General features: G+C 44.1%; 1 protein-coding gene across 1 annotated transcript; it reads right to left on the reverse strand.

Annotated features, from left to right (window-relative positions):
- On the reverse strand, positions 1-27,316 carry nbr1b (NBR1 autophagy cargo receptor b). The gene is made up of 23 exons (XM_070923592.1): positions 27,200-27,316; positions 20,838-20,900; positions 19,476-19,494; positions 19,338-19,360; positions 17,774-17,962; positions 15,891-15,968; positions 15,485-15,735; positions 13,929-14,054; positions 12,967-13,173; positions 12,642-12,801; positions 11,986-12,069; positions 11,610-11,795; positions 11,365-11,481; positions 9,304-9,379; positions 8,945-9,055; positions 7,750-7,926; positions 6,055-6,342; positions 5,445-5,625; positions 4,967-5,218; positions 3,211-3,296; positions 2,926-3,004; positions 848-941; positions 1-174 (listed from the first exon to the last, which is right to left on the reverse strand). Exons 1-23 carry the CDS (start codon positions 27,299-27,301, stop codon positions 1-3), a joined length of 3,123 nt encoding a protein of 1,040 aa, XP_070779693.1. The 5' UTR covers positions 27,302-27,316.

Consider the following 27,316-nt stretch of genomic DNA (forward strand, 5'->3'; position numbering starts at 1 on the left):
TCAGTAGCGTGTAGAGTACCAGTCATTGTCAGTCATCTGAACAAGCTCGTTGACCACGTCCAGCAGGTTGTAGTTGTATTTGGTCAGCAGCCGCTGGTTCAGCGACCGGTCCCCAAAACCCATCTCTACCAGCACGGCCATCATGGTGTCTTGGGTGGACGCATCCACTGGAGGCTGAACGGGAACAAGATCTCATGAGTGCATCAAACCTGCTACTAATCATATCAGAATCAGAATCAGAAATATAAAACCAAATGTCTCAGCAACATATGTACGGACCAAGTTAACAACTGACCATTCACTAAATCCCTCTCCAGAAAAGTATCTGTCCCATCATGGCAAACATAAAAAAGGCACGGTAGGTCTGGCTTTGGATTTCTGCGCATGTTGAAGCAGTGTGTAAGAGAGATACTCTGTATACAAAGAGTTTGGATGGTAGTCTCTCTTTTTTTTTTTTTATACTAAAAGTGGAAGGAATGGATTAAAGAGTAAATGCTAGCATAGCTGGCTAACTAGTTTACTACATACAGCGGCAATCTAGGTCAGCGCTACTTCCAAGGCCAAAGAGCGTTTCATACTGCATTATTTTGTGGGGTTACAGATTAGCCCTATTGGTTTTGGGGACGTTTATATTCCAGCAAACCGTTTGAGATAAGAGTTATGTGCGCCAAAGTGCCACTAAAGATATATGTACAGTACGCAAGCTGTCCTTGTTAGATTTCATAAACATACGATATCGGCCTTGGTATCTGCACATATCTAATATTGAAGGACTTGGATTGGGATCGGGACAGTGAACTTCTTAACAACACAGATGTAAGATGTGAGGTGTGAAATGTCAGATGACCTGTGTGGGGCCTTGTCCAGTGAACAGGGCTTTGTAGGCAGAAGCAGCTACTGACAGAGCTCCTTTCACCAGGCCGCTGGTGATACCTGGGTGCCTGAGGAGAGACAATAAAGAGGCTACGTTCAACATGTGACTGCCATGTGAAAGCCTTGGCTACATCTCCAACTCAGCATTTCTTTGGAAATAATGACGTATTAAATGAGAAAAGCCGAATGACGCATATACATTTTGTTTCAAGCTTTTCGCTTGTGGCACAGGGAATAAGACTTGAGACAGATTGTAGGAGCATGTAAAACACCTGCCCTATCACAACTTCCCAGAGGTGTTGCACTGGCTGTCCGTCCCATGTCTAAACTCACTTTATATTCACTTTACATCAAAACAGAACCATACTTGTAGACAGTAACTCCTAGTATAAAGATATTAGTCTAATTTAAAAAAATACTTAAATAAGTAAATGACAACAGGTCCCTAAGGTCCTTGGATGACTGGGCCCGTCACAATTATTACATGATCACCTGATCACCATTATTTGAGCTGAGTGCAATCATTTTCCACAACAGATTCCACAATCAAGGGAAGTTTTGCAGTTGAATATTATTTATCATTTACATGTTGATATTTGCTTCTATTCTTAATATCATAGGTTTAATCAGGTCTACTCTGAATACTTTTGTTACCTGTAATGCAAAATAAAGAAATACAGACACTTCAGGGCAGTGAGTAGCTGCAGAGTGGAGCTGCACAGGTTTCCCACCATATGGTGGACTTTTGGAATACACAGAGATAAATGCTGCCTTTACATGGGGGGGAAAAAAAGAGCTTGGCTGTGAAAACCTGACATCAGTTCTTTTTGTTTCAGCTCATATGAGACCGAGATGTTTCTTGCTTTCCGAAGCAAGATGACAGCAGAGAGGGGACAGTTCTGCTGGAGATCATCAACAGACCGCCCTTGGCTTCAGTGTGTTTAAACCCAGTTTAGACTTGTGCAATGTAGTCGGACCAAACAGCTGATAATGTCACATTCGCCACATCATTATTTATTCGACAAAAAAACTCTTTATGGACAAAAGGAACAAGCAAGTGGCAAACCTTTTAGTGATACTGTGGAAGTTTTGTCGAATTTTGTTTCTTCCATCCAGCTTTTCTAATGAGATCAGAGAGATACAAATGCTTGGATGGAAACATGGCTTTGCGTTTCCCTGTTGCATATCAACTTTTGAAAATAAAATCAAGCCTCCTTTTAATCAACTGTCTTGAAGTTAGTTAGTTTGTTTTCGTTACATTAGGTCTGCCTACACAACACAGCTATTTAAAATACATCTATGTGCATCAGAGCCACAGCTGAAACATTGTTTCAGAACGTGCACGTGCACAAACTATCTGTAGATTAATTGACGCTCCTTTGCCAACGGCTGCATCATTTCCATGAGCAGGCTTCGAAATTAATAACATGGATTTAGGCCGAGTTGCAAAGCAAAACAAAACAGCACCGCTGTGTGGTGTAAAACGGTCGCCAATCGCAATTATTTGTGTGACAATTAATCGTCAACTAAAATGTTGTGATTATGACAGCCCTACAGATGATTTACAGAATCAACTTGTTCTCTTTAAATCGCGTTGGTGAAGTAAATCTGTCGAGTTGACGTCAACTTTGACACATGACTTTATGCCCTTTCGTGATAGGAATCATGGCATCTCGACAGTGCTGACCTTTAAGAGAACGGAGAGCCGGAGAGTCCAAAAACAGAGGAAGCTATCATAGCTTATTAACTGTCCTGTCAGAGTGGAAACTAGTGCTCCTCATAAGAGGAATGATTCCTTATGAGTTGTCAATGGTACAATTTTTTATTTTTAAAAACTGAACTTATTGTCACGTTAGCAACAGGGCTAACGAGCTCGCTAACTGACAGAGTAAATGGACAAGTAGAAAACAGACTAGCGCTAGCATGTTGTGGTTAGCTAGTGCGTTAGCTCACCAACTAGCCGCCATCAAGCTAACACAAGAGCAACACTGCATTGCAGGAGTTTGAGTGTGTGTGTGTGTGTGTGTGTGTGTGTGTGAGAGATAGAGAGACCTGGGGTCCTCAGGGTTGTCTTCTTCTGTGTCTCCAGTAGCTTCAGTGTCATCTGTCTGAGCTTGTTCAGAACCAGAGGCTGTGGGACAACAAAACATCACATCATCCTTGACTCCCTCGCACATCTATCCAGTTTCAAAAAACAAAAACACATCTACATCAACCTTTGTGAAACATCTTGGCAGTATCCGTGTGAACAAGAAGCTATGAGCCTCACAGAGCTGCTAGCATGGCTGAGGACTCGTGTCCCTGTTATCTCACTGGTAGCGATAGAACGGTGCTTACCATCCTCAGTTTGGTACAGTTCAGAGCCCTCTGCTCCTTCCCCCTCAGCAGCGGGGTCAACATCTGTTTCTCCACTGCTCTCTGGACTGTACAACATCAAGAGCAAGACAAGTATTTACAACCAGCACGACAAACACTACGAAAAAAAACAAACATCCCAAAGGAATCCTGTATGTTTTCCAATTCAAGGTGTTTAGTAGCACAGTGATTAAAACACATACCGCATACACTATATGGACAACAGTATTGGGCCACTCCTCTTAATCATTGAATTCAGGTGTTTCATTCAGTCCCATTTCCACAGGTGTATAAAATCAAGCACCTAGCCATGCAGTCTGCCTTTACAAACATTTGTGAAAGAATGGGTCGTTCTAAAGAGCTCACTGAATTTGAACTGTGTGCCGGGAGCTTCACGGCATGGGTTTCCATGGCCGAGCAGCTGCATGCAAGCCTTACATCACCAAGCACAATGCCAAGCGTCGGATGGAGTGGTGTAAAGCACGCCGCCACTGGACTCTGGAGTAGTGGAAACGTGTTCTGTGGAGTGACGAATCACGCTTCTCTATCTGGCAGTCTGATGGACGAGTCTGGGTTTGGCGAATGCCAGGAGAATGTTACCTGCCTGCCTGCATTATGCCAACTGTAAAGTTTGGTGGAGGAGGGATAATGCTATGGGGTTGTTTTTCTGGGGTTGGCCTAGGCCCCTTAGTTCCAGTGAAGGGAAATCTTAATGCTTCATCTTACCAAGTCATTTTGGACAATTCTATGCTTCCAACTTCGTGGAAACAGTTTGGGGAAGGCCCTTTTCTGTTCCAGCATGACTGTGCCCCAGTGCACAAAGCAAGGTCCATAAAGGCATGGTTGGATGAGTTTGGTGTGGAAGAACTAGGCTGGCTTGCACAGAGCCCTGACCTCAACCCCATTGAACACCTTTGGGATGAACTAGAACAGAGATTGCGAGCCAGGCCCTCTTGTCCAACATCAGTGTCTGACCTCACAAATGCTCTTCTGGATGAATGGGCAAAAATTCCCACAGACACGCTCCAAAATCTCTTTCAGCCTCTTTCAGCTCATTGTTTTGGTTTTACATCCTGTAACTTTGCCATTGTGGTTCAGTCTCTCGTCAACCTGGCTTCCAGCAGCAGCAGCTGTTTCCAGTGAAAAAGCTCTGATAACGCCACTGTCCAGTGCTGCTCAGCATCAACCCGCAGACTAGATGATGAACATAGTGGAGCATTTGGCAGCTAAAGAGCCAGATATTTCCCTCAGGAGGTGGTGGAGACCAAAAACAGAGCCAACAGAGAGGGAATACTGGACTTCCATTCATCAGGTGGACACAAACTTGGCTCCACGTGAATGCTAATGTTGCTCTGTGTCATTATTGAGGGGTTGGAATTACCTACAAGTTAGTAGTTCATATGTTAAATTCAACTATTTATTATAATAGGATGAAATATAAACTTACAAATAAAAGGCATGTCTCCAATATTAGCCGTTTTCAAATAAAGGCCTGCAGTCGTCTTTAATGTATTAAACCCCATCATTCATTAACCCTATCATTACAATATGTACCCCCCATCATGTGAACTGCTGTACAATGGTCACATCAGTTTCCCAACCGTTTTTTTGCTGTTCCCATTGTATGTACTTTTATGACATTTTACTAAATAAATAAGTAAATAAATGAAGGCCTGAAGTTGAATAGCACATTCATGCTTCCGAGTCTCCACACCCCCCCTTCCCTCCTCATACTGACCTTGGTGTGATGATGGCTTTCGGCGGTGCCACTACTTCAGGTGTCAGCGGTTCATCATCCAGTGTCTGAGACGTACAAAGCATGTCGTTGGCGCTGCTGGTGCCTGACACCCCAGTCCCTGAAGCCACCGTGGCTTCATCCGCCTCACCAAGTTCCTCCCCTGGGGTGGAACTGCCCAGGTGGTCGGGAGATGGGGTTTCTGGTTCTGTGGGGGTCTTGGCTGCGATGTCACCAGGCTGGGACAAAGCAGAGCTGCAATGGGACAAAGAATGGGGAAATAAAGGGAACGTGACAACATACACCCTCCAGCGGCCAACATAATTAACTCTAAGCCCCATTGGTCTTATGTATAATTTATTCTTGCCGTTTTTTTTGTAAATCTAACCTTTTTTTGCAAGCACCACAGATTTCCATGACAACACAAACTGAAACTGCATGGTGACATGTATGGTTAATGCCAAACCAACAAGTCACATACCTGTACATGGACTCCCCCAGTGGCCGACTGGTGTCAAAGCAGTCAGGCAGGATGATAATATAATCCTCTGAGGAGGTGGAGGAGGAGCGACTCCTCGTGCCTTCTGTGTTCTCCTCTCCCTCTTTCTCCTTCTTCTCCTCTGGCTCATTCTCTCTCTCCATGTGGGACTCCTCGCCCTCATCTGTGTTGGGATCAAGAAAACTGGTAACTTTCTTAAAACGTCATGACTTTGTTTGGCTGTACTGTAAACAGATAACCGGTTGCTCCTCTGTTGTATTTCTGACGTAACTATTTAAAGAGTGTTTGCCGTGTCCATAATTGTGGGACCTGGAGTATTAAACCACACTTTCTGTAGGGAAAAAAATCAACCAGGACTAAAATCTTAAGGATTATAACTTTAGAGTCAGTGTTGCGTTGCAGGTCTTTTTGGATTTTGTCAAGTCAAGTCTAGTCATGGCATCAAATTCATGACTCAAGTCAGATTCGAGCCCACGTCTCTGCAAAAAACTGTTATATCAAAAATAAATTTAGCCATAGAAATGGGCCAATCAAGACTTGTAGTTATGAAGTCAAAAGGTATCTAAGCTCAACCACACTTTTCTGCTGTCACCTGTGCTTGTGTGCTCCTGCTGTGTGGAGGCCCTGGGAGGAGCGTGGAGCGGCGTCGGTGCTGAGCTGGGGCCGGGTCCCATGGTTGGGGCGCCAGACAGGGGAGCAGGCAGGGAGGCTTTCAGCGGGGGAGGGAGGAAAGCTTTCAGCGTAGCTGGTGGCTTCAGGGGGTTTTTAGAGCTGCTGGGGCTGCTGTCTGGGCTCTCCTCTGTTTTCACTGTTTTACTCTTCACACAGGAGGAGGAGGAGGAGGAGGAGGAGGAGCTGCCCTGAGCAGCTGGACGCACCGCTGAGAGCCAACAGGAAGTCCACTGTTAGAGACTGTATTGTAATACTTTTAATTCAGGCAGGGTAAAAAAAAAAAAAAAACACTCCAGTCTGAAATACTGCTGGAGTTGAACACACAAACCAAAAACAGATGCCAAAGAAGATTGTACATACAGTAGTTTACTCACAAGGTTTCAACCGATTGCTCTCAACATTCATTTGTCTTACTCACTGTTAGACTGAACTGTCTCAGGCATTCATAAAACTCATTATGGGGAGAATGTTGAAAAAATACAAACTCTCAAGATGGTAGGCCATGTATTTAGAGACTTTTAAGGTGAAAAAAACAAAAGTCCTTTGGGTTTAAAGTAGGAAATAACATGACTGATTTTAACAGAGAGAGGTGTCTTGCATCAAAGTCAAAACTTTAAACTTAAACATGGTGCAGGATTTATGTCTTATGTCAGTGCGCTCAATGCCTCTACTGGTGGCCAGAAAATATTGTCTTCAGGAACCAGTGAGACATGAAATTAGATCTGGGAAGTCCAGTTCGGATAAAAGATCCAGATGCCAAAACACTGCACAGGGGTTTATAATACTCAGGATTTTATAACTCAGTTATCAAGTTATCACAAGGGCAGCTTTCACGACGCTCTCGAGGTAAACAATATAAATACAGTGTTCATTTTACTAGTAAACTACCTGTAATGTTGCTTGCATGTGATTGGCCACCGCAGTATTGTTCTGGATGATGCTGTACCGCATCAAAAGCTGAGCCAGGTTAAACTGTTTTTCCAGACAACACTGTGTTGGCACCCTGTCCACGTTGTATTACTGGACGGACGGCTGTGCTTTTTCATGCAGGGCTACTGTCGGTCTGAACGCAGCCTTAGTCTGTAGTTACTTTCCATCCGCCTGGATCCACCTTAAAAAGGTGCCCTGTGGAATTATTGTTCTTCTGTTCCCTTTTGCCTAACAAACGTGTTGTATGCATTTCCTCCTTCATAAAACATGCAAAACCAGTTTCTCTTAAAAAGTCTGAAACCTTCGTTGAGAACAAATTCTTCCTGCTTTTGTTGGCCCATTACGGTATTTCTTGGCTCACTACTACCACCACCTGTAGATCAGTGGAATAGTGTGACACCGTTGGCTGGATTGTGTAGGTGCATCCTAGTGCATGCGCACAAGAGCAGACCCCCTTTAAAACATCCAGAGTGCTACTGGTCAAAAACCCCCATGAGTAGCTAGAACCCACCCACTGAGCAGTGCCAAACTTATGTCCAGGTTCTATGAGGTGACTATTCAGGGCCACAACATGTAGATTTATGGTTTTACAAAATACATTTGTTCCAATCAAAAGACCAAAAACCAACAGGCCAAACAATTTCAAAGGACAGCATCTGAGCTTCTGTAACCCCTGCTGACTGACCTCTACCTGTCTCTGTGCGGGAACCTCTCCGGGGGGCGTGGTCAGGCGCCTCCTCCAGGGTCATGGAGCGAATCACAGTCTCACAAACAAACTGAGTCCCGCTGATGTCATCCTCCCCTTCCTCCTGAGCCGGGACCCCGCCCCCTTCTGCTCCAGATCCCGGCCCATGAGGGACATCTGAGGATCAGTAACACGTAGACAAGTGTTATGATGTACAGACCGGGGGACTTCATTCATCAGCCGTGTGTGTGTGCTCACTTCCACATGTAGAACCAGATTCATCAGTTTCTGATGAACAAGGAAATAAAGCATGTTTCTGTATTGAGGACAGTCAACCAATGTTTTGTGCTCGACTATGGAGATATCCTTTATTTTCATGCTGCTCGCGCTACCTTAAAACTTGATGCAGTTTATGAGCTCTTCATACTGTGTCTTTATTTATTTATTTTTGTTTGGTTGGATTCATTCATTACTGTAGCAACCATGGGTCCTCTGATATGAAATGTTGATATAGAGAAGGTTTGACATTATACAGTATATTTATAGGGTAGCGACAGGTGTAGCAACATTTATTTTTAAAGATATGTTTTGGGCATTTTTGCCTCTTATTATATAGTGACAGCTGAAGATGGAATGAAAGAGGGGATGACATGCAGCAAAGGGCGCGGGTTGGAATTGAAACCAGGTGAGCTACCAGGGCACCCCGTGTAGCATCATTTCACCCAAACCTTTGATTTTCACACATAAAATTACACTGTGTCTGTCCATAATGTCTGTTGCCCCGCTGCATGCTGGGAAGCTTTCCTGCATGCCTGCTTCCTGGACGCTACAGTCTGTGATGCTCTTTCACAACAACCAGCTCTACATAAAGGCTGCTGCGACTTCAAAAAGGAAGTGTTGACTATATATGGCAATCTGTATGTAAATCTGTATGTCTGTTTGTGCATGAGCAGGTGAGATGTATCATTGTTCTTTGTGTGAAGGTGTGAGTACGTATGTTTCATAAATAACAACCTTCACGTTCATACGGACAGGTCCTACGCTAACATGTAGAGGCTTCATGAAGGCCTCACATCACTAAGTTCACTTGATCCTGCTCCATTCTGGATTGTCTTTCATTCACCAACCTATCAATGAAAACTCCATCAAAAGCCATAAAATAAAATTAAAAAGTACGAATAGGAAACTCCATTACCCATGATGCTATTGATGACTTCAGTCTCTTCCTGGATGAGACCCAAAGAGGGACTGCTCTTGTCCTGCAGGTGGCCGTCTTGAGGCAGTGGGGACATGCATGGAGTCATGTCTGGACGGAGAAAAGACGACAGAGACGAGACATTTACTGAACTCAAGTCTGTTTATCAGTAAGGTCCCAACAGTTACCAACACGTTACACTGATCCAGGTTTGTTGATTTGTGATTACAATGGGAGCAACTACCAAAAAAACCAAAACAGGCACAACTGTTGTACCGTCCCACACCAAACAGCTGTATCAGCTCTCATGGTCCTGAACCAACCACCAACAAACTGTAAACCACCAGATCTCTTCTTACCGGCAGGGGTGTTGTTTGGGACGCTCTCCAACTCTTGAACGATGTTGATGTCCAACAGCTCAAAAGACAGGAGATCCTGAGAGATCAGCAACAACAGATCAACAGCAAATTAAAGATTCCTTTCAACGGCATTGTGGTAAATGTAGGAGGAAGTGTTTGTGGAGTTTTACCCACACAGGAATTACAAGTCAGGAGAATTTATTTGGGTTGGACCAGAAAAAGTACCCCTTTAAGTATTATTAAGTAAGTATTTATTAAGGAAAAATGCCAAACATTCTCCAATGTGATGATTTGCTGCTGCTGCTGCTGCTGCTGGGTTTCATTTAATTGCAAAACTGAACATCTTTGGGTTTTGGACTGTTGGTTAGACAAAACAAGACATCTGAAGACGTCCCCCTTTGCGATGGGCTTTTTTCACCATGTCTGACATTTTATAGACACGCATGATTGCACAATTTCTCGTAATAAGAAACAGATGCAAGATGAGTCTCCGAAAATACTAAACATACACAAAAGAGGGGGATTTTTAGATTAAAAAACAAAACAAACGAAAAAAACAACTCCCAGTGTCCAAACTTAGCTTACCACTGATACTGAATTTACATATTTCAGTTATTATTACAGCTGTAACTACTATTATTAGTCATATTTCCATTATTATTACAGTTGTTATGGCTATTACTGATGGCTATTACATCTCTGCCTGTCTGTCTGTCTGTCTGTGTCAGTGTCTCTATGTGTCTTTCTCTCTATGTGTGTGTGTGTCTCTCTCTCTCTGTCTCTCAATCCAATCCGTCAAAGCAGATGACCACCCAGTCATCTCAAGCAGAAGTCCTGGTTCTGCTTGAGGTTTCTGCCTCTTTAAAGGACATTTTCCTTACCACTGTCGCCAAAGTGCTTGCTCATGGTGGGAACTGTTGGGTCTCTGTAATAACATTATAAAGAGTCGGTCTAGACCTGCTCTCTATGTAAAATGTCATGAGATGACCTTTTGGTGTGATTTGGCGTTATATAAATAAAATTGAACTGAATTGGATTTGCCACTATGCATGTGCTCCACAACAAACACATTTGAATGAATCTCCATATAGTTGTTCTAACAGTAGATGTGGACATGTATTTTTTTTTTTACATGTTTAACAAAGTTTAATGAAAGGGCTGACGTTACATTATAATAAATCATGAACTTTTACCAATTAACATTAGCGGAGGAGCTACACTACAGCAGGTCAGTTTTGTGTGCGAAAAAAAAAAGACAGAGCCACACACAGGTGAAGTGTTTTGGTGGAGAAAAAAAAGCAGGTCATGTTCTACCTGCCGTGTTTACTGGAGCGTTGCCATTATACGCCACTTTGTCCTTCTACTCTACATCTCAGATTATAAATACAAAATAAAATCAACAAGTAAAGGAATACAGATGAATCTACCCAGCTGGCTGCAACATTACAGTGACCCTTACACATGAATGCATCAATAATTATAATCCAATAGTATAATTGAGATTAATCTGAAATCGGCCATTGTGCATAATGAGTACTTTTACTTTTGGTACTTTAAGTACATTTTGCTGATAATACGTCTGCACAGTGTAGAATTTAGAATGCAGTACTTTTACTTGTAACAGAGTATTTCTACATTTTACTTCTTAGTACTTCTTCCACCACTCTGTGTGTTTACATATTAGACACAAACGTGATTGTGCGTCTGTGATTACGAGGTTGATGAATTGTAATTATGCAATTTCATAAACCTACTAAACAATACATTTCATGAGCACAGGCCTAAAATGCATGTTGGTGCATAATCCATAAAATGACCTGTTGTTACAGCCTCACATGGGTTTATACATACCTTAATCCTAATCTTTATCCTTATTATCTTTTACAATTTGGAAATAAAGAGCGCTGCTATCTGATCGGTACATGGTACTGGCTAATACCAGTTTAGGTACCACAATCAGTATAGGGGGAGAAAAAGTTGGATCTGTGCCTCCCTAGAAATAAACCTTTGTTGCAGCCCTGGTCCACTGTGTGCAGCAGTGTAATGGTTGCAGATTATTACCTGTGCCGTGAGCAGGTCAACAGAGGGGATGTAGTACTCTTCTTGGTCCACTGACATTAATGGCTGCTCCCTAGATGCTGCACAGGCTTTTGCATCCTTTGACACTGGGTTCTTACCCTGCAGTCAAAGTCAAATCATCTCATGTGTAGGTTATGTATTCACACATTTATTCACATCCAGGCATTCATTTCATTTTTGATGATGACAAAGCAGGATTCCTAATTTCACTCAGCCATTCATTGTACCTGCGGTGTGACACAGGGTGACACCAGTATCCCGTCAGCCATCATGGGTGCTGGGGCCAGAGGATCGACCACAATGCTGCACCAGACCCTGGGTCCAAACTGCTCTCCAACGTGGGCCAGACGCCAGTGGGAGGTGTAGGAGCCCTCCACAGCGGGAGCACACAGCGCTACACTCACTATACCAACCTGGACACACAAAAAGAATTCAAGAAAGTAGTAACTGACTGTACAATACAGTGCCAATGACAGAGCAGTGTGACCCATGTGATTCAGTGCTACGAAGAGGAAGCAAGAGGGATGAGCTAGCTGACAAGTTTAGGGTTCTTTTCCAAAGATAAGTGAAAGTGAGAAAAATTCCCTCATGTTGCCATCTCACCTGTCCCGGCTGCAGGAAGGGAACAGACACCTCTCTCCAACGGTCCCCAGATCCCACGGCCAGGTTTCCCCACATGAACTTCAGCTGCAGGAAGCAAACAAGGCAAGGTATGAGTATATTTAACTACAGTATACAGTATTTACTCTTACACACAATCACAACCTTACGGAAGTCCTGACAGCTCGTTTACATGTCACGAAATGTCATCATTTCACTCTGAAACAAAAGTGTCTGAGGCATTAAGTGGAGTTAGGTGATCACCGAAGTCAGTAGGATTCATTGTCTGGGAACCACGAATGTCTGCACAAAACGTACGGCAATCCTTTTAATAGTTGTTTCACACATTTCACTGCAAACTCAAAATGTCAAGCTCCCCACTGTCAGGTCAAAATGTCCTTGTATACCCCAAAGGTTTTAAAATCTAATTGGCAGACTTCCTAGATATCAGCCATGTCCATTCATGGTCCCCAGATGATGAACCCTATCCATTTTGGAACTGGCACACTCAGGTCAAAATGTAAACTCTGGGCACAAGATATCTCCTAATCCATCTGGCACATTTGCTGAACACACTAGCGCTCCCAAGAGGATAATCCCTTTTTATTTAATTGGCACCAGGAGAAAAAGAGTAGACTGGACAACAGTAGAGTTCTTACCTTAGTATCCGCACTCCAGCTGATTGTTCCAGTGTTCCTCATCTTCCAGTACTTGATAAACTTGGTCCCGGGACGCAGTCGGGTTCCATCAGGAAGGTTTTCATCCAGAAATGCAGCCGTCATGGCTGGAACCACCAGGGGACAGGGACGTTTTGGACGCCTGGGCAAGAAATAAAGTCCTTTTGTCCTGCATCATGCACCTGGCATAACCTACTACAACTTTTAGTTAATAATCTTCTTCATTTATTGAGACTTTTGCACTAGTGTGTACACCAACCTAGTTTGGACAATGTTTTTTTTTTTGTTTTTTTTTTTGGTAACCTACTCAGGACTGTTGTGCTGGGTGGCTCGAGGCTGTAGAAGGACGGGGGAGGAGCTGCCATCTCTGTGGGAGGAGCTCCACTGTATACCCCGCCTCTCCATCCTCAGCTGTTTCCGAATCTCTTTGACCTCGGCCTTCAGCAGGCGCTTTTCTGCTTTCAGCCGCTGTTTCTCCGCCTTCCGGAAACTGCGGTCACCACGCCTGTAGAACCTGAAAGGGAGCAAAAATGGGAAGCAGAGGATAACATGGTGAGGTGACTCAGGGCAGCATGGTGGTGCAGTGGTTACCACTGTTCCATGGGAGGTAGAGCAGGGTAGAGCGGGCTGGGGTTTCGATCCCTGGCTCCCCCCATATTATTGCTAATAATACTTACAAACCTGGCATGGTGGCGCAGTGGTTAGCATTGTCGCACGGGAGGTGAAGCTGGTTAGAGCGGGTTGGGGGTTCGATCCCCGGCTGCCCCCGTCATGTCGAAGTGTCCTTGAGCAAGACACTGAACCCTAAGTTGCTCTCGATGGAGACCAGCACCTTGCATGGCAGCTCGGTCGCCATCGGTGTGTGAATGTGTGAGTGAATGGGTGAATGAGACTTAGCTGTAAAGCGCTTTGGGAACCGTGAAGGTTGAAAAGCGCTATATAAGTGAGATCATTTACCATTTACTTAAGTGACTTGTAGTGTACTTTTTTGTTAACTTACATAGTATTTTTAAATGACAGTAATTTTTCAACCCCAGTCTTATTGCTTATGTGTTAAAGGTCTGAATTGACTATAGTAATGATACATATTAAAATCTGTGGTCTCTCCCCCTTCGTCTCAAAACCAAAATCATTGAAGTGCTGTTACAAAGTAAGCTGCCTGATTTTTGTTATATATTATAGTAAACTATCTAAAAATATAGAAAATATTGAATATTAAAAAAAAATGAACATAAGTAAAGTAATTTGAACAGAATGGTGGTGTGGTACCTGCTGTGGTCCGGGGCCGGTGAGCCGTGCTCCGGGATGGACAGAGGAGTCCGGGCTCTGACCAGGTTGTGACTGGGATCGTGAGAGAAACTGCAGGGCTCGCACAGAGTACAGGAGGTGCACACACTGACCAGAGACAGAGGGAGAAAGAGAGGGTGGAGGGACAGGGAGAGGTAGAAAATTAAAGTGAGAGAGAGAGAATGAGAGGAAGGGTAATTCCAGCTGAGGGACTGACATCATGACTAAGAAGTTTCAAAATCTACTGAGAGGCTGCAAATATTCAAGAACCCTTCAGAGGCCACCACACTGTTCACTGAGGCCGCTTGTTACTGTGCAATTCGGCGTGTTTCTATGAGGCCGAGACCCATGGAGAGACAGCAGGGCGGACTGGAAACTGTTCAGATAAACACAATCTGACTCCCACTTTCAAGTTTCATATCCGGGAAAGAAAACAATTCTGTGTCGTGTCTCTACACCTCCTCCTCTCCCTTCTCTTCGTTCACTCAAAAAAGTAGATTTGAGTTTCAAAATGTACCTGTCAGGCTTACAACTTTGCACAGAATAAAACATCACGAAGACTGGGAATACTGGAAACACTGGAAACAATGACAACATGCAGAACACCATGCAAGTATTACCCATATGCAAGTGATACCTTTGAGCTGCTGGAAGGCTTTTACCGTGAAACTTCAATACGTGCCTTTCATCCGCCTGTGTTTTATGTACATTTATGGAAATGCCAGAAATTCGAAGAAAGTTTGTACTCTTAGCTGAGGTGGAAAGGTTTGTGTTTTCAACAAAAACAACATACAACCAAGTCCAGTGGAAACAGACCGATAAATGACGATGTACATGGAGCATGTGAAATGTCGGTGAAGCTTCTACTGAAGAAAGCATCAGATCCGTGTGGAGCGAAGAGGACACTCTAACTTTCCTTTTTTCCTCCATGGGCCAGTCCCAACAGGCGCTGCACTAGCAGGCCCATGGCTTCAAGACTTTGCTACAATGTAACTTTTCCGGACTCTTCATCTGTTCTTGAATGTACTGCAGCGAGCGACAGAGAGCGAGCTGTACCCAGCATGCCGTTTGGCGGTGTAACAGTTAATAGGGGTCCCCCCCTCTCAATACACTACACAGTGTGTGCTTCTGGCGGTAGTTACGCACTTCTAATATATATGTCCCATAGATCTCAAGAGCTCGCACTCGGCACTGCACTTCCTTGGGTCCTCAGCATTACACCCGCCAAGTAGTTTTCAGGCGTACATTAATTCACATTTTCTTTTGACTATTTTCTGGAGAATTGGTTACAATATGTGCTGAGTTTGGATGGAAACTTGACTACTGACAGCGGTCAAAAAAATGTCAAAGTAAAGCAGAGGAAATAATTAGTGAATGAAAAGTTCTGCCCTCAGGTTCTCTTCTATAAGAAATTTTGTAATAGAAGAGAACCTGAGAGCAGCAAAGTGGGAAGCATGTGTGACTCTGTTGTTGTACTGAACTAAACTACTAATCCAAAGTGACTTGCAATTAGCCAGCTCGCTGTCGACATCGCATACCTGCACTGGTATCCTCCTCCGGTGGTCTGCCCCCTGCAGGAGGAGCAGGGAGGAGTGGAGGAGGATGGAGCTCCAGGCAGAGTGGAGGAGGAAACCTCAGGGACCTGCTGGGCCTCCGCTCCTACTACTGCTTCCCCTCTACCTCCCCCTCCTCCTCCTGCTCCTCCTCCCAGGGGCTTGTGGATGCAGCACTGTCCAGAGAACTCCCGGCAAATCTTCTCCACTGCCTCTCGAACCACCTGGTCCTTAAACTGGAGAAACATAGGGGAGGGAAGATGGCAGGAGAGTGCTCACTAATTTAGTATTTTTGTGCTTCTGTTACATCTGTTCAGTGTTCACTCATCAGTCCATGTCTCAGTCACTTCCTGCAGCAGAAAACCTGACGCCTCTATCAGGTTGTTCGTACCTTCTCCATGTAAGAGGTGAACCAGGCTGGAGGAGTCTTGTCTTCTTCTTTGGTCCCCTTCACATCTTTCATGACCACCTGATCAACAGAATTAGGGAACATTCATGAAGTAAAAACCTGCAAACATCTTTATTACATCAGTGTCAATGCACATGACCATACAGGTTTCATTATAATTTCACCAGCAAACACCTTATATTATATTGTCCACGCCAAGAGAAAGAACATTGCCGCTGAAGCCACTTTGGGTAGACCATCATCATCTTTCAAATTATTCTGATGGTATGTGACCATGGTAACCTATGCTGCACTCCTAACCTGTTACACAGCAGGGGAAGTTCATCAGAGAGATGACGGACCCCTGGAGGAAGAAGGCAGGGGAGTAAATCTGTGTTTTCACTTTGGCTTCATTTTGTTGCTGCTTTGGTGATGCAGTTACAAAAATTAAAAGGGACACTCCAGTATCAGATGAAAACAGCCTGACCACTGACCAATCAGCTTGCTGGAAAAAGTGAGTCACCATTGTGGTTAGTTTCTGTTATTCCTGACAGGAATTAAGCATGAATTTCTTTACTTAGAATTGTTCCTGCTCTATGTATTCCTCCCTGTTCTACTCTAGTTGTGTAATATTGTAAATATTTTACCTTGCTGAATATTACTTTCTATGATTCCCTTCTGGTTGGACCTTCTCATGTCCAATATTTCGCTCCTGATCTGTTGATGTTGCATATGATTGGCTTGTAATTCAGAACTCAGGGGCCTGAAGTGGAGTAGCTCAAACAGAGGAAGATGAAGATGAACTCACTTCATCACACACTACATGTTCTGCATCCATCTGCTTGTGTACACAGGTTTATTTACATAAAGAACTCTGTCCCAGAACTGCTATGTATAGTATCATCCCCACGTAGCCTAAATGTAGGGCTACTTTTGTGAAAAAGAAAACTAGGGACCATATTTATCACTTCACATTTTTAGTCCTTGTTTCAGGAGTAAAATCATTTTAGCAACTTTCTCCACTCCTGGATTAACACTCTTCCACAAACAGTAATCAGTACCTTCAAATTATCCATTTCTGCCGCATGCAGAAACTTTTGCTGTCTGATGTCAGGATAACACAACATTGGGCCTCACGTAGAACCACTGGTACGAACTGATTTGTTCCTGTGTGGTGACGCACAAGTGATTCAACAGACCTTGTCGTATTCAATTTTCTGTCATTCAGAATGTCTCGAGTACGAACGACATTCACAAGTGGTCCAGATTGTTTGAGTAAGGAATCACATTCACATATTTTGGCACAACAATTTATTCATACACTTATATCCTGAGACAGCAGCTGCCTAAGGGTCTTTACACAGGTCTCTGTCCAGGACCATCCTCCATCATGACACCTGACATGTTACCTACTGTATAGACTAATATTCTCTCTTTCTCTCATGTATATGCATGAAGGTCCCCACATCCCCTTGACCACCTCCTCCTGGTCATGGACTGCTTTGGTTTTTCATTTCTTTTTAAGTATCTAGGTTCATGTCAGACCATTCCCTCTTCATTTCTGTCACAGTACAGGGCTGCTCTGATTACACGTCGTTGAAAGCTGTACTATTAATATTTTATATTTGTTTCGGGTCCTCTAATATGACTTTGTGGAACAGGTTTTCAACTCCCCTGAATTCTACATATCTCAGTTAAAGATCACAATACAACACAAGTCAGCGGGACAGCAGCAGTAGCTCAGCCCGTATGGACTTGGCTTGGGAATCGGAGGAATACGGAGTGTGGACTGGTAGCTGGAGAGGTGCCAGTTCACCTTCATGATTGATAAATGGACAAACAAATGGTCAGTGCCCAATATGAACAGCTGTGTGTTGGGGTCTTACCATGCCCTGTTCTGGCACCGCAGCCTGGACTTTGCGGCTGACCACCTGGGCCAGAGTCGGGCAGTGCTGAGGGGGTCTGAAGCCCCTCTTGGGCTCTGTTCCGCTGGCCTTGGTGGTGGGGACCCTTGCCGACTGGCCCCGAGTCTCGTACACGTTCATGTGCAGTCGGTTCCCCTGCCTCGCTGCACTCTGGGAAACAAATAAACGGATTAGTCTCATCCGCTGCCATTTCTGGATCAATTCTGGATCAGTTTCTCAACTAAGCTGTGTCTTTCTGTTGACAACAACAAAAATATTGCTTTGCTAGACAGGAGACACCAGCCTCTTCCAGGACAACTCCCAAGGGATCGCAGCATTTAGCACCTTTGGACCCTGGACAGCAAACTACAAGAAAATTGTAATCTTTCAGAAACAAAGGTGAAACTTAGTTAACCAATGGCCATACTACATTAACCCATCATATTAAATCAATCCAGGAGATTCCCATTACTATTTAAGTATACTGAATGTACATAGAGTGAGGGTTAACGTTGGGCTTAGGGTTAAGCTGTGGTAATGAGCTGTGTTAGATTGAACGATAGAGATAGAAGTGGCCGAAAAACAAGTTTCGTCTGCAGGGTGGCTGGGCTCCCCCTTAGTCATACAGTGAGGAGCTTGGACATCCAGAAGGAGCTTATAGGACTCATAGAAGGAGGAGTAGAACCTCTGCTCCTTCATGCTGACAGGAGCCATTGAAGTGGTTTCTGGAATGTAATTAGGATCCCCCCTGAATACCTCCCTGTGGAGTTCTTCCGGGTTTGTGCAACTGGGAAGAGACCCAGCATGTATAGTATAATCCAGCAATATTGTATAATATATTTTGGCATAGCTTGTTCTGCCATGTTAGAGGTATTAAACTGTATAACCCATCTGGGCTGGGAATGCCCTGGATGCCCCAGGAAGAGCTGGAGGAGGAGGGTGCAACTTGGCTTTAGAATTCTGCAGAGGCCAAAAACCAAAGCTGAACCCAGAAGCTACCCGCGTCTTTAAAACCTGATCCGACTGAACCCTCCAGGCACTTCCAAATTTGAGACTCAAACCTGACTCGGGATCCAAAGTTTTATGAACACGAGCAAGCTTTATTTCATCCACTAGACCGACCATTAGTTCACCAAGCTACTGCAGTGCGTTGGCTACACTCTACTTGCGACACATTAAAAGCGTGGATGCAAACTATTCCAGTCCAGTCAGATAGAAACGTCCTGAAAGACTTCTTCAGTTACATTTGAAAATAACCAAACCCGACCCAAGCCCTATGCTTTGTTGGGACCCGTCAAGTTTGTGTCAGGTAGCAGGACTCCACTTTGCTATGGCTGTTTCCACACAGATTCGAACCCACATAAGTGGCAGAAAATGGATGGATGAACCGTTTCACCTCTCCAAAAGATGTTAGCACTTGCATTACGTCATTATACCACCACCACGGTTATATTTTAAACAGGCGATGGGAGCAGAGCTCAAATGTACCGCGAGTACTTTCCCATAAGTACAGAGTGAAGAGTAACTGAACTTCAAATCAGCTTACCTTTAATGCCTCCTCATACTCCACTGGAATAAAATCAGAAACATTCATTATTAAAAATGACATTAATATGCAACTCATTGTAAATCTCATAGATTTTGTTTAGCATACCGTGTTTCATGACTGTTCATGTTGCCTTACCTTGGCTGTTAATGGACACCTGGAAGAAGAAAGAGGAAGATTCTTTATAGAAATCTGTGAATTTTCACTGTGTGGTGTCACTTTGTCATTGGGTTGAGTTTGGGAATTAAAAAGGGGCAGTCCACCAATGTTATGAATATGAAGCTCAGTTTACTCATCATGGGGAGTAATACCTGTAATGTCTTCTGGCTCTGAAGGAGCTTGGTCAAGTCTGAGAAAATAAGCCTAATGATGTCACTGAGATGACATCAAGGTAATAGCAGCCTGGATCGGTAGACTAAGTATTTAACAAAACGGAGGGTGTGGAGTTTGAAACATTTAACAGGCAGGGAGGGTTTAAAGAAAGACACTTCTGGGTTGCATTAGGGGAAATGTAGGATCCAGCTTTTTGTGCACGGTTATCTTGGCCTCTGTCGCACCAATTCTGACAATTCTTCTTTAAATCTGTGTCTTGCCAGTCGCCCCAACTTTATGGATGTGCAATACTAAATCATTAGAATACCCCTTCAAAATTACAGCAAAGCAAGTACTGTAAATTAGGACAGGGCAATTAATAAAAAAAAAAGTAACCAAAACCATCATGGGCGGCATGGTGGCGCAGTGGTTAGCACTGTCGCACGGGAGGTAAAGCTGGTTAGAGCGGGTTGGCTGCCCCCGTCATGTCGAAGTGTCCTTGAACAAGACACTGAACCCTAAGTTGCTCCCGATGGAGACCAGCACCTTGCATGGCAGCTCAGTCGCCATCGGTGTGTGAATGTGTGAGTGAATGGGTGAATGAGACTTAGCTGTAAAGCGCTTTGGGAACCGTGAAGGTTGAAAGGCGCTATATAAGTGAGATCATTTACCATTTACCATTCATCATTATGACTCTCTAACCGCCCTCATTTTTAGTCATATCGACATGTACGATAAATGAATTCCTTCATGCAGACTGCCACCTGTAAAATGCTACAGCTCCTCAAGGACCAAGCAGAGTTCCTGAGTTTAGTTAACCAGCAGCTGGGTACAGTGAAGCAGGTCGTTTCAGACACAGCACTCTATTACAAAAGCGTTTGTTTAAAAAATGTCACTCTATACCCTCAAACAAATGTTATTCAGATCTATTTGTAATATTTGGCAGTCACAACGTATGTGCAATACAGCATATTTTACTTGAAGTGTTGAACTACTGAATATGTTCAATAAATATTCCCCAGTCAGCGCTCCACTGTGATGACAGATATACATATGAATCATTATCAGGGTAAATGTGACAATAAATCCAGATGTTGATTCTAGGCGATTCTGTCTGGGCCTTACCGTAAAGCCCCCCATCCCCCCCAAAAAAACCCAGCAAATATGAGTAACAACAGAGTCTCTCACCTCCTCGTTTTCCTCATCGAAATAGGTCAGCTGAAGACTGCACAAGCCAAACGAACGCTTCACCTGCACACCAACACACACACACACACACACACACACACACAGAAAGATCTGATAAGGACAGAGGATGGTGGGTCAGCAGTGTTCAGAGAGTGGGCTCCAGTCTCTTTACTGGCTGAAAGCTGGACACGTTGTCTGAGTGACAGTCCATCCCTCTGTGGCTCTCTGTTTCTCTTCTGCATGCTTCCACACCAACCAATGAGAGCTCACGTTGCATCTATTATTCAGCAATTCATGTTCGATGAAGAGCAGATGAACCTGTACACCAAACTCAGCGGCACTCCGACAAATGAACTCTCCCAGGCTGCTGTGGCAAGAGACATGGACCATAAATTCAAAGGTGCGTTTACAATGCCTCTGATTAAGAAACAGGTCTTTTTTTGCCCTGACGGTTCTCAGTGGCTCCAGGCTCGTTCTACCTCATCAGTACACTATTGGCCCCGTTCCACAGCAGGAACTTCATAAAACATAATGGACGGAAAATAAATTTGGTCTCCGCTCAGGTCAGATCATGATTGGTTGAGCAGATATGCCGAGAATAAAGAGGATGCAAAATGACCACCAAGAGACACAAGGCGGCTACGAAGAGAAAAAAAAAGGGGGGGGAAACAATTTTGTAAGATAAAATACAAAAATAGCATCACAATTAATACAGTGGCACAAACCTAAAAAAAACCCTACAAAATGGTTTGACACGCTGAACGCCATTTTGGGTCACCAGCAGCCTCAGTGTTGCCTTCATCATGCCTATAAACCTTTGTATCATGTTCATGACAATATCAGCACTACTGCTTCTTTAACTTGCCTATCAATCAGCACATAAAAAGTCAGAGTCAGAGTCAGTCCCCCAGTGACCTTTTTTCATCCAGTTCATCCAAAACATCGTGGGAATGTAGGGAAGAACCTAGCACCGTAATGTTCACACCATATTGTTCACACCGTAATTATCTGCAACCCAGTCTGGAATTTCTGACAGTTACGATATCTCCCACTTTGTGGAGAAGAACTAAAGAAGTGTCAATAAACTGGTAGCAAAATGCTTGCAAAGCCTACATAAATGGTAGTTCCATCTAAATAAAATCTTGTGGAAATGTGCTGACAACATGGCCTTTGTGGCCAGCATGACAGACGAGCGCTCCCTGTCCACATACAGGCAGCATGTACCACGGTCCTCTGGCTCCAAGAGAGCTCCCTGGAACTGAACATTAATAAAAACCAAAGAGCTGTGTTGCAGAGGACGCCGCGCAACTGACACCCCACCCCACACCCTCTCTCTGGACCACTCAAGCTGGATGGGGCATGTGGCGGAACAGGTCGAGATTCCTTGTAATGTATGTTACTTGGCAATAAACAGTTTCTGATTCTGATTCTGAGATCTTTTAAGTGCCTGGGCACTGAGATCGACCACCTCCTTCACACAACATGTGGACGGGGTCTACAAAAACAGCCCAGCTGCTCCTGAACACAGGAGACCACTAAGTGGCTGAAAACTTTAACACTAAGCAGTGAAATTAACTTAACACACTGTTCAGCAGCTGAGAGGTTGTTGGAAGCACAAGATAAAATACCTGAAGCAATTGAATATCATCCCTATATTGGATGGAGATTCTACTTCTGACCTTCTTAAATCACTCTTATTAATCTATAGCATTAACCCCCAGTCACAAGAAAAGGTTCACCTGGTGGTTCAAATGGCCAGGAGAGAATGCATTACATGCATCTACAGTGCATCCGGAAAGTATTCACAGCGCTTCACTTTTTCCACATTTTGTTATGTTGCAGCCTTATACCAAAATGGATTAAATTCATTTTTTTCCTCAAAATTCTACACACAACACCCCATAATGACAACGTGAAAAAAGTTTTGAGATTTTTGCAAATTTATTAAAAATAAAAAACCTGAGAAATCACATGTACATAACTATTCACAGCCTTTGCTCAATACTTTGTTGATGCACCTTTGGCAGCAATTACAGCCTCAAGTCTTTTTGAATATGATGCCACAAGCTTGGCACACCTATCTTTGGGCAGTTTCACCCATTCCTCTTTGCAGCACCTCTCAAGCTCCATCAGGTTGGATGGGAAGCGTCGGTGCACAGCCATTTTCAGATCTCTCCAGAGATGTTCAATCGGATTCAAGTCTGGGCTCTGGCTGGGCCACTCAAGGACATTCACAGAGTTGTCCTGAAGCCACTCCTTTGATATCTTGGCTGTGTGCTTAGGGTCGTTGTCCTGCTGAAAGATAAACCGTCGCCCCAGTCTGAGGTCAAGAGCGCTCTGGAGCAGGTTTTCATCCAGGATGTCTCTGTACTTTGCTGCATTCATCTTTCCCTCTATCCTGACTAGTCTCCCAGTTCCTGCCGCTGAAAAACATCCCCACAGCATGATGCTGCCACCACCATGCTTCACTGTAGGGATGGTATTGGCCTGGTGATGAGCGGTGCCTGGTTTCCTCCAAACGTGACGCCTGGCATTCACACCAAAGAGTTCAATCTTTGTCTCATCAGACCAGAGAATTTTGTTTCTCATGGTCTGAGAGTCCTTCAGGTGCCTTTTGGCAAACTCCAGGCGGGCTGCTATGTGCCTTTTACTAAGGAGTGGCTTCCGTCTGGCCACTCTACCATACAGGCCTGATTGGTGGATTGCTGCAGAGATGGTTGTCCTTCTTGAAGGTTCTCCTCTCTCCACAGAGGAACTCTGGAGCTCTGACAGAGTGACCATCGGGTTCTTGGTCACCTCCCTGACTAAGGCCCTTCTCCCCCGATTACTCAGTTTAGATGGCCGGCCAGCTCTAGGAAGAGTCCTGGTGGTTCCGAACTTCTTCCACTTACGGATGATGGAGGCCACTGTGCTCATTGGGACCTTCAAAGCAGCAGAAATTTTTCTGTAACCTTCCCCAGATTTGTGCCTCGAGACAATCCTGTCTCGGAGGTCTACAGACAATTCCTTTGACTTCATGCTTGGTTTGTGCTCTGACATGCACTGTCAACTGTGGGACCTTATATAGACAGGTGTGTGCCTTTCCAAATCATGTCCAATCAACTGAATTTACCACAGGTGGACTCCAATTAAGCTGCAGAAACATCTCAAGGATGATCAGTGGAAACAGGATGCACCTGAGCTCAATTTTGAGCTTCATGGCAAAGGCTGTGAATACTTATGTACATGTGATTTCTTAGTTTTTTATTTTTAATAAATTTGCAAAAATTTCAAAAAAACTTTTTTCACATTGTCATTATGGGGTGTTGTGTGTAGAATTTTGAGGAAAAAAATTAATTTAATCCATTTTGGAATAAGGGTGTAACATAACAAAATGTGGAAAAAGTGAAGCGCCGTGAATACTTTCCGGATGCACTGTATATATCTATATATACAGTACATATACACACTGTATGTATGCACAGCAAATGAATGAAAATGAAATTAATACATGCCCCCCAGTGTTCTGGCGGTCTACCAAACGAATGTGAATTTCTCCTCTCCCTGAGTGTGTGTGCAAGAACCCCCCCCCCAACACACACACACACACACACACACACACACACACACACACACACACACACACACACACACTCTGGGTAATTGTGTTAGGCAGGATAGGCATTTCAACTTGTCCTATTACAAGCTACAACCAATTCACCGGTTATATAAATTTTAATACAAAGTAAAAATTCTCGCATTACCTATTAAACAAGACTAAACACACTGTCTGTATCGTTCACAGATTAGCAGATATGGGCAAACAGTTCCTGTTAGTTCAGTGTCTGTTGTTCCTGCATCAAAATCAGCATGTTGTTAAGTGTTGTATTGTTAACTATACCATATCAATTAGCATACATTCAACTTTGCATTACAAAGTCAGCTCCTTCATTCTGTGTTCCCTGAGTGCATGGGTTGTTTCTGACGAGATCCAGTGGGTGCGTGAAAGCCAGACCTGTTGTAAATTGCAACTTCAGGATTAAAACCCCTCGCCAGTTTGCACTGAACCTTCCTTTGACCTAAAGGTAAAACTGGAGTCATCGCGGCTCCACTGATATGCGACCACAAGGCTAGCAATCAGGGAAAACATCTTGGAATAACGTGTGAACACTACCAAGTCGAAATAAAGGGATGTTTTCCTGTTCCTCCCATCCTGTAGCACAAAGCCCCAGGTTAGGGATGTGAAGTCCCTGCAGTGGAAAAGAACCTGTGTAATCAGTGGGTTCTGCTGCCTCAGCCACACCCATTGCTAACAGGTGCTTAAATCAAGCATACAGCGATGTCATCTTCATAGACAAACATTTGGAGTAGAATTGGTTGCGCTGAAGAGCTCAGTGCCTTTCAATGTGCATTGCCCATGATGCCATATTTCCTAAACGTAAGTTATTCCCATTCTTGCCCTGCTAGATCTGCACTGTAAGCTGTTGATATTTTCATTGAAAGCTCTTCTTCACTTCACTGCTACTGTTACAGTAATACATGATACATGTTTTGCCAAATGCTAAACTACTGTTTACCGTTTAGCCATGGTGACTCATCAACAACATTGGTTTTGAATGGCAGACGCAGACGGAGTCTGTGGTCCACATTCACACTCTGCCTGGCGTCCTCTTTCTTCACCAAGCACTTTTCTGACTGTATACACAACATGATCGTGGTTAGGGAAGCACATGCATAAATTATTTGACTGAGCACTTGGCTTTAAACAAATGTTGCTCCACTGTTCTTCTTGACCATTGTGTGCGCACAATAATTCTCGGTATTATGAATGTGCTCTGTAGACAAAGACAAGAAACATGTGGCTGCCAAGCTTTACTGGATGAATTCTGCCTTATAAATATCTTCATCTCTTAGTAGCCACTTTGCATCTCTTTGTGGTAGCTTTGCATCCATTAAACTGGGTTCATGCTTGAAGCAGTGTCCTTGGCGCGAGGGTCCGTGCTCCAGAAATGACGTCATCACGTATCTTGGAGTCAAGCGTGAAGGCTCCGCAAGTTGTCGCAGATTTTTTTTAGCAGCAGGCGACATGGGTGACATGCTTTTTCGTTTCAACATGGGCACCTTTGAAACTAAACTGGCCGAGCAGGCACATCTTTACAAGCACCTCTACGACCCCCTCCATGAGAGGCCACAGGGACAGCCACATGAACTGAACTCCGCAGTGGAGAGACCGCCACCACATTTAATAGATTAGCAGAATAGATTATTTATAACCGGTCAAAGCCCTCCCCCACCTTGAGTCTGATTCTGTTAAAGGTTTCTGCCTCTTAAAAGGGAAGTTTTTCCTTGCCACTGTCGCCAAAGTGCTTGCTCATGGTGGGAACTGTTGGGTCTCGGTAATAACATTATAAAGTCGGTCTAGACCTGCTCTACATGTAAAGTGTCATGAGATGACTTTTTGTTGTGATTTGGCGCTATATAAATAAAATTGAATTGAATTGAAATTGAATCATCTATAAGATAGTAGTCGCTTTGAGTCTCTTTGGTCGCTTTGAATCTCTTTGTGATGGTTTAACTTTTTTTTTGTGGTGGCTTTGCATCTTTTTGAGGTCATTTTGCGTCTCTAGCCTGTACTTGAAGGCACCACTACACTCCTGGGCTAGCCTATGACATGACTCTGATGGAATTAAGTGTTGTGGAAATGTACATTACGCCGGATTAATCAAGATGACAGGTTAGAAAGCAGATCCAATACACACATATTCCTAATATTAACTCATTTCATACAAATAGAGAGGCACATAGCGGAGTATTATGGGGTTTAGCCACAGCAATTCGGTTTCATAATGTATCCCTGGCAACCCAGTGGCCTGATTGGTCAGCATGTAGAGAGGCTCATGCTGGCCACATGATGCTGTTGTTAACTACTTCTACAGACTCACAGTGACACTGAGGTATATTCCCATGCCCGCGAACACACCAGAGGAATACATTTCAAATGGTGGACGCGTGATTCAAACTGCTCAGACCAGTTATGTCGGGCTGAGAAACAGCGTTTCCATGACGACAACACACCGCTACACTAATCCTGCAAGGACTGAGGCGTGTCCTCTCCTCGTCCTCTCTGACATGTCAAGACTGATGGAAGGTGTTGGCGGCGTCCACGTCCCAGCTCACAGGGCACGGCTGCATGACGGTAATGCTACAGTCAACGTCAGCAGCGTCTCGCTAATAGCATATATCTGGAGCTGGTGGGCTGCTCCCCTGAGGGCCGACACAACACGCCAATTTCAATTTCACTGACAATCACTAGCGACTGTAAGCGAGTGTATGAGAGAGGCAGGCAGCAGGCCCATTGAGCCCCCCCCCCCCCCGTCTCTTACCATGGCCTCCATCGACTCCCAGCTCTTGGTCTCGGATCCCGACAGGAGGAAATTTTTGGAATTTCCCCTGAAATTCACCTTCAGATTGATGTAGAAGTCCATGGCGTCGCCCGCACG

Source organism: Enoplosus armatus, chromosome 17, assembly GCF_043641665.1.
Source record: "Enoplosus armatus isolate fEnoArm2 chromosome 17, fEnoArm2.hap1, whole genome shotgun sequence".
NCBI classification, from domain to species: Eukaryota; Metazoa; Chordata; class Actinopteri; order Centrarchiformes; family Enoplosidae; genus Enoplosus; species Enoplosus armatus.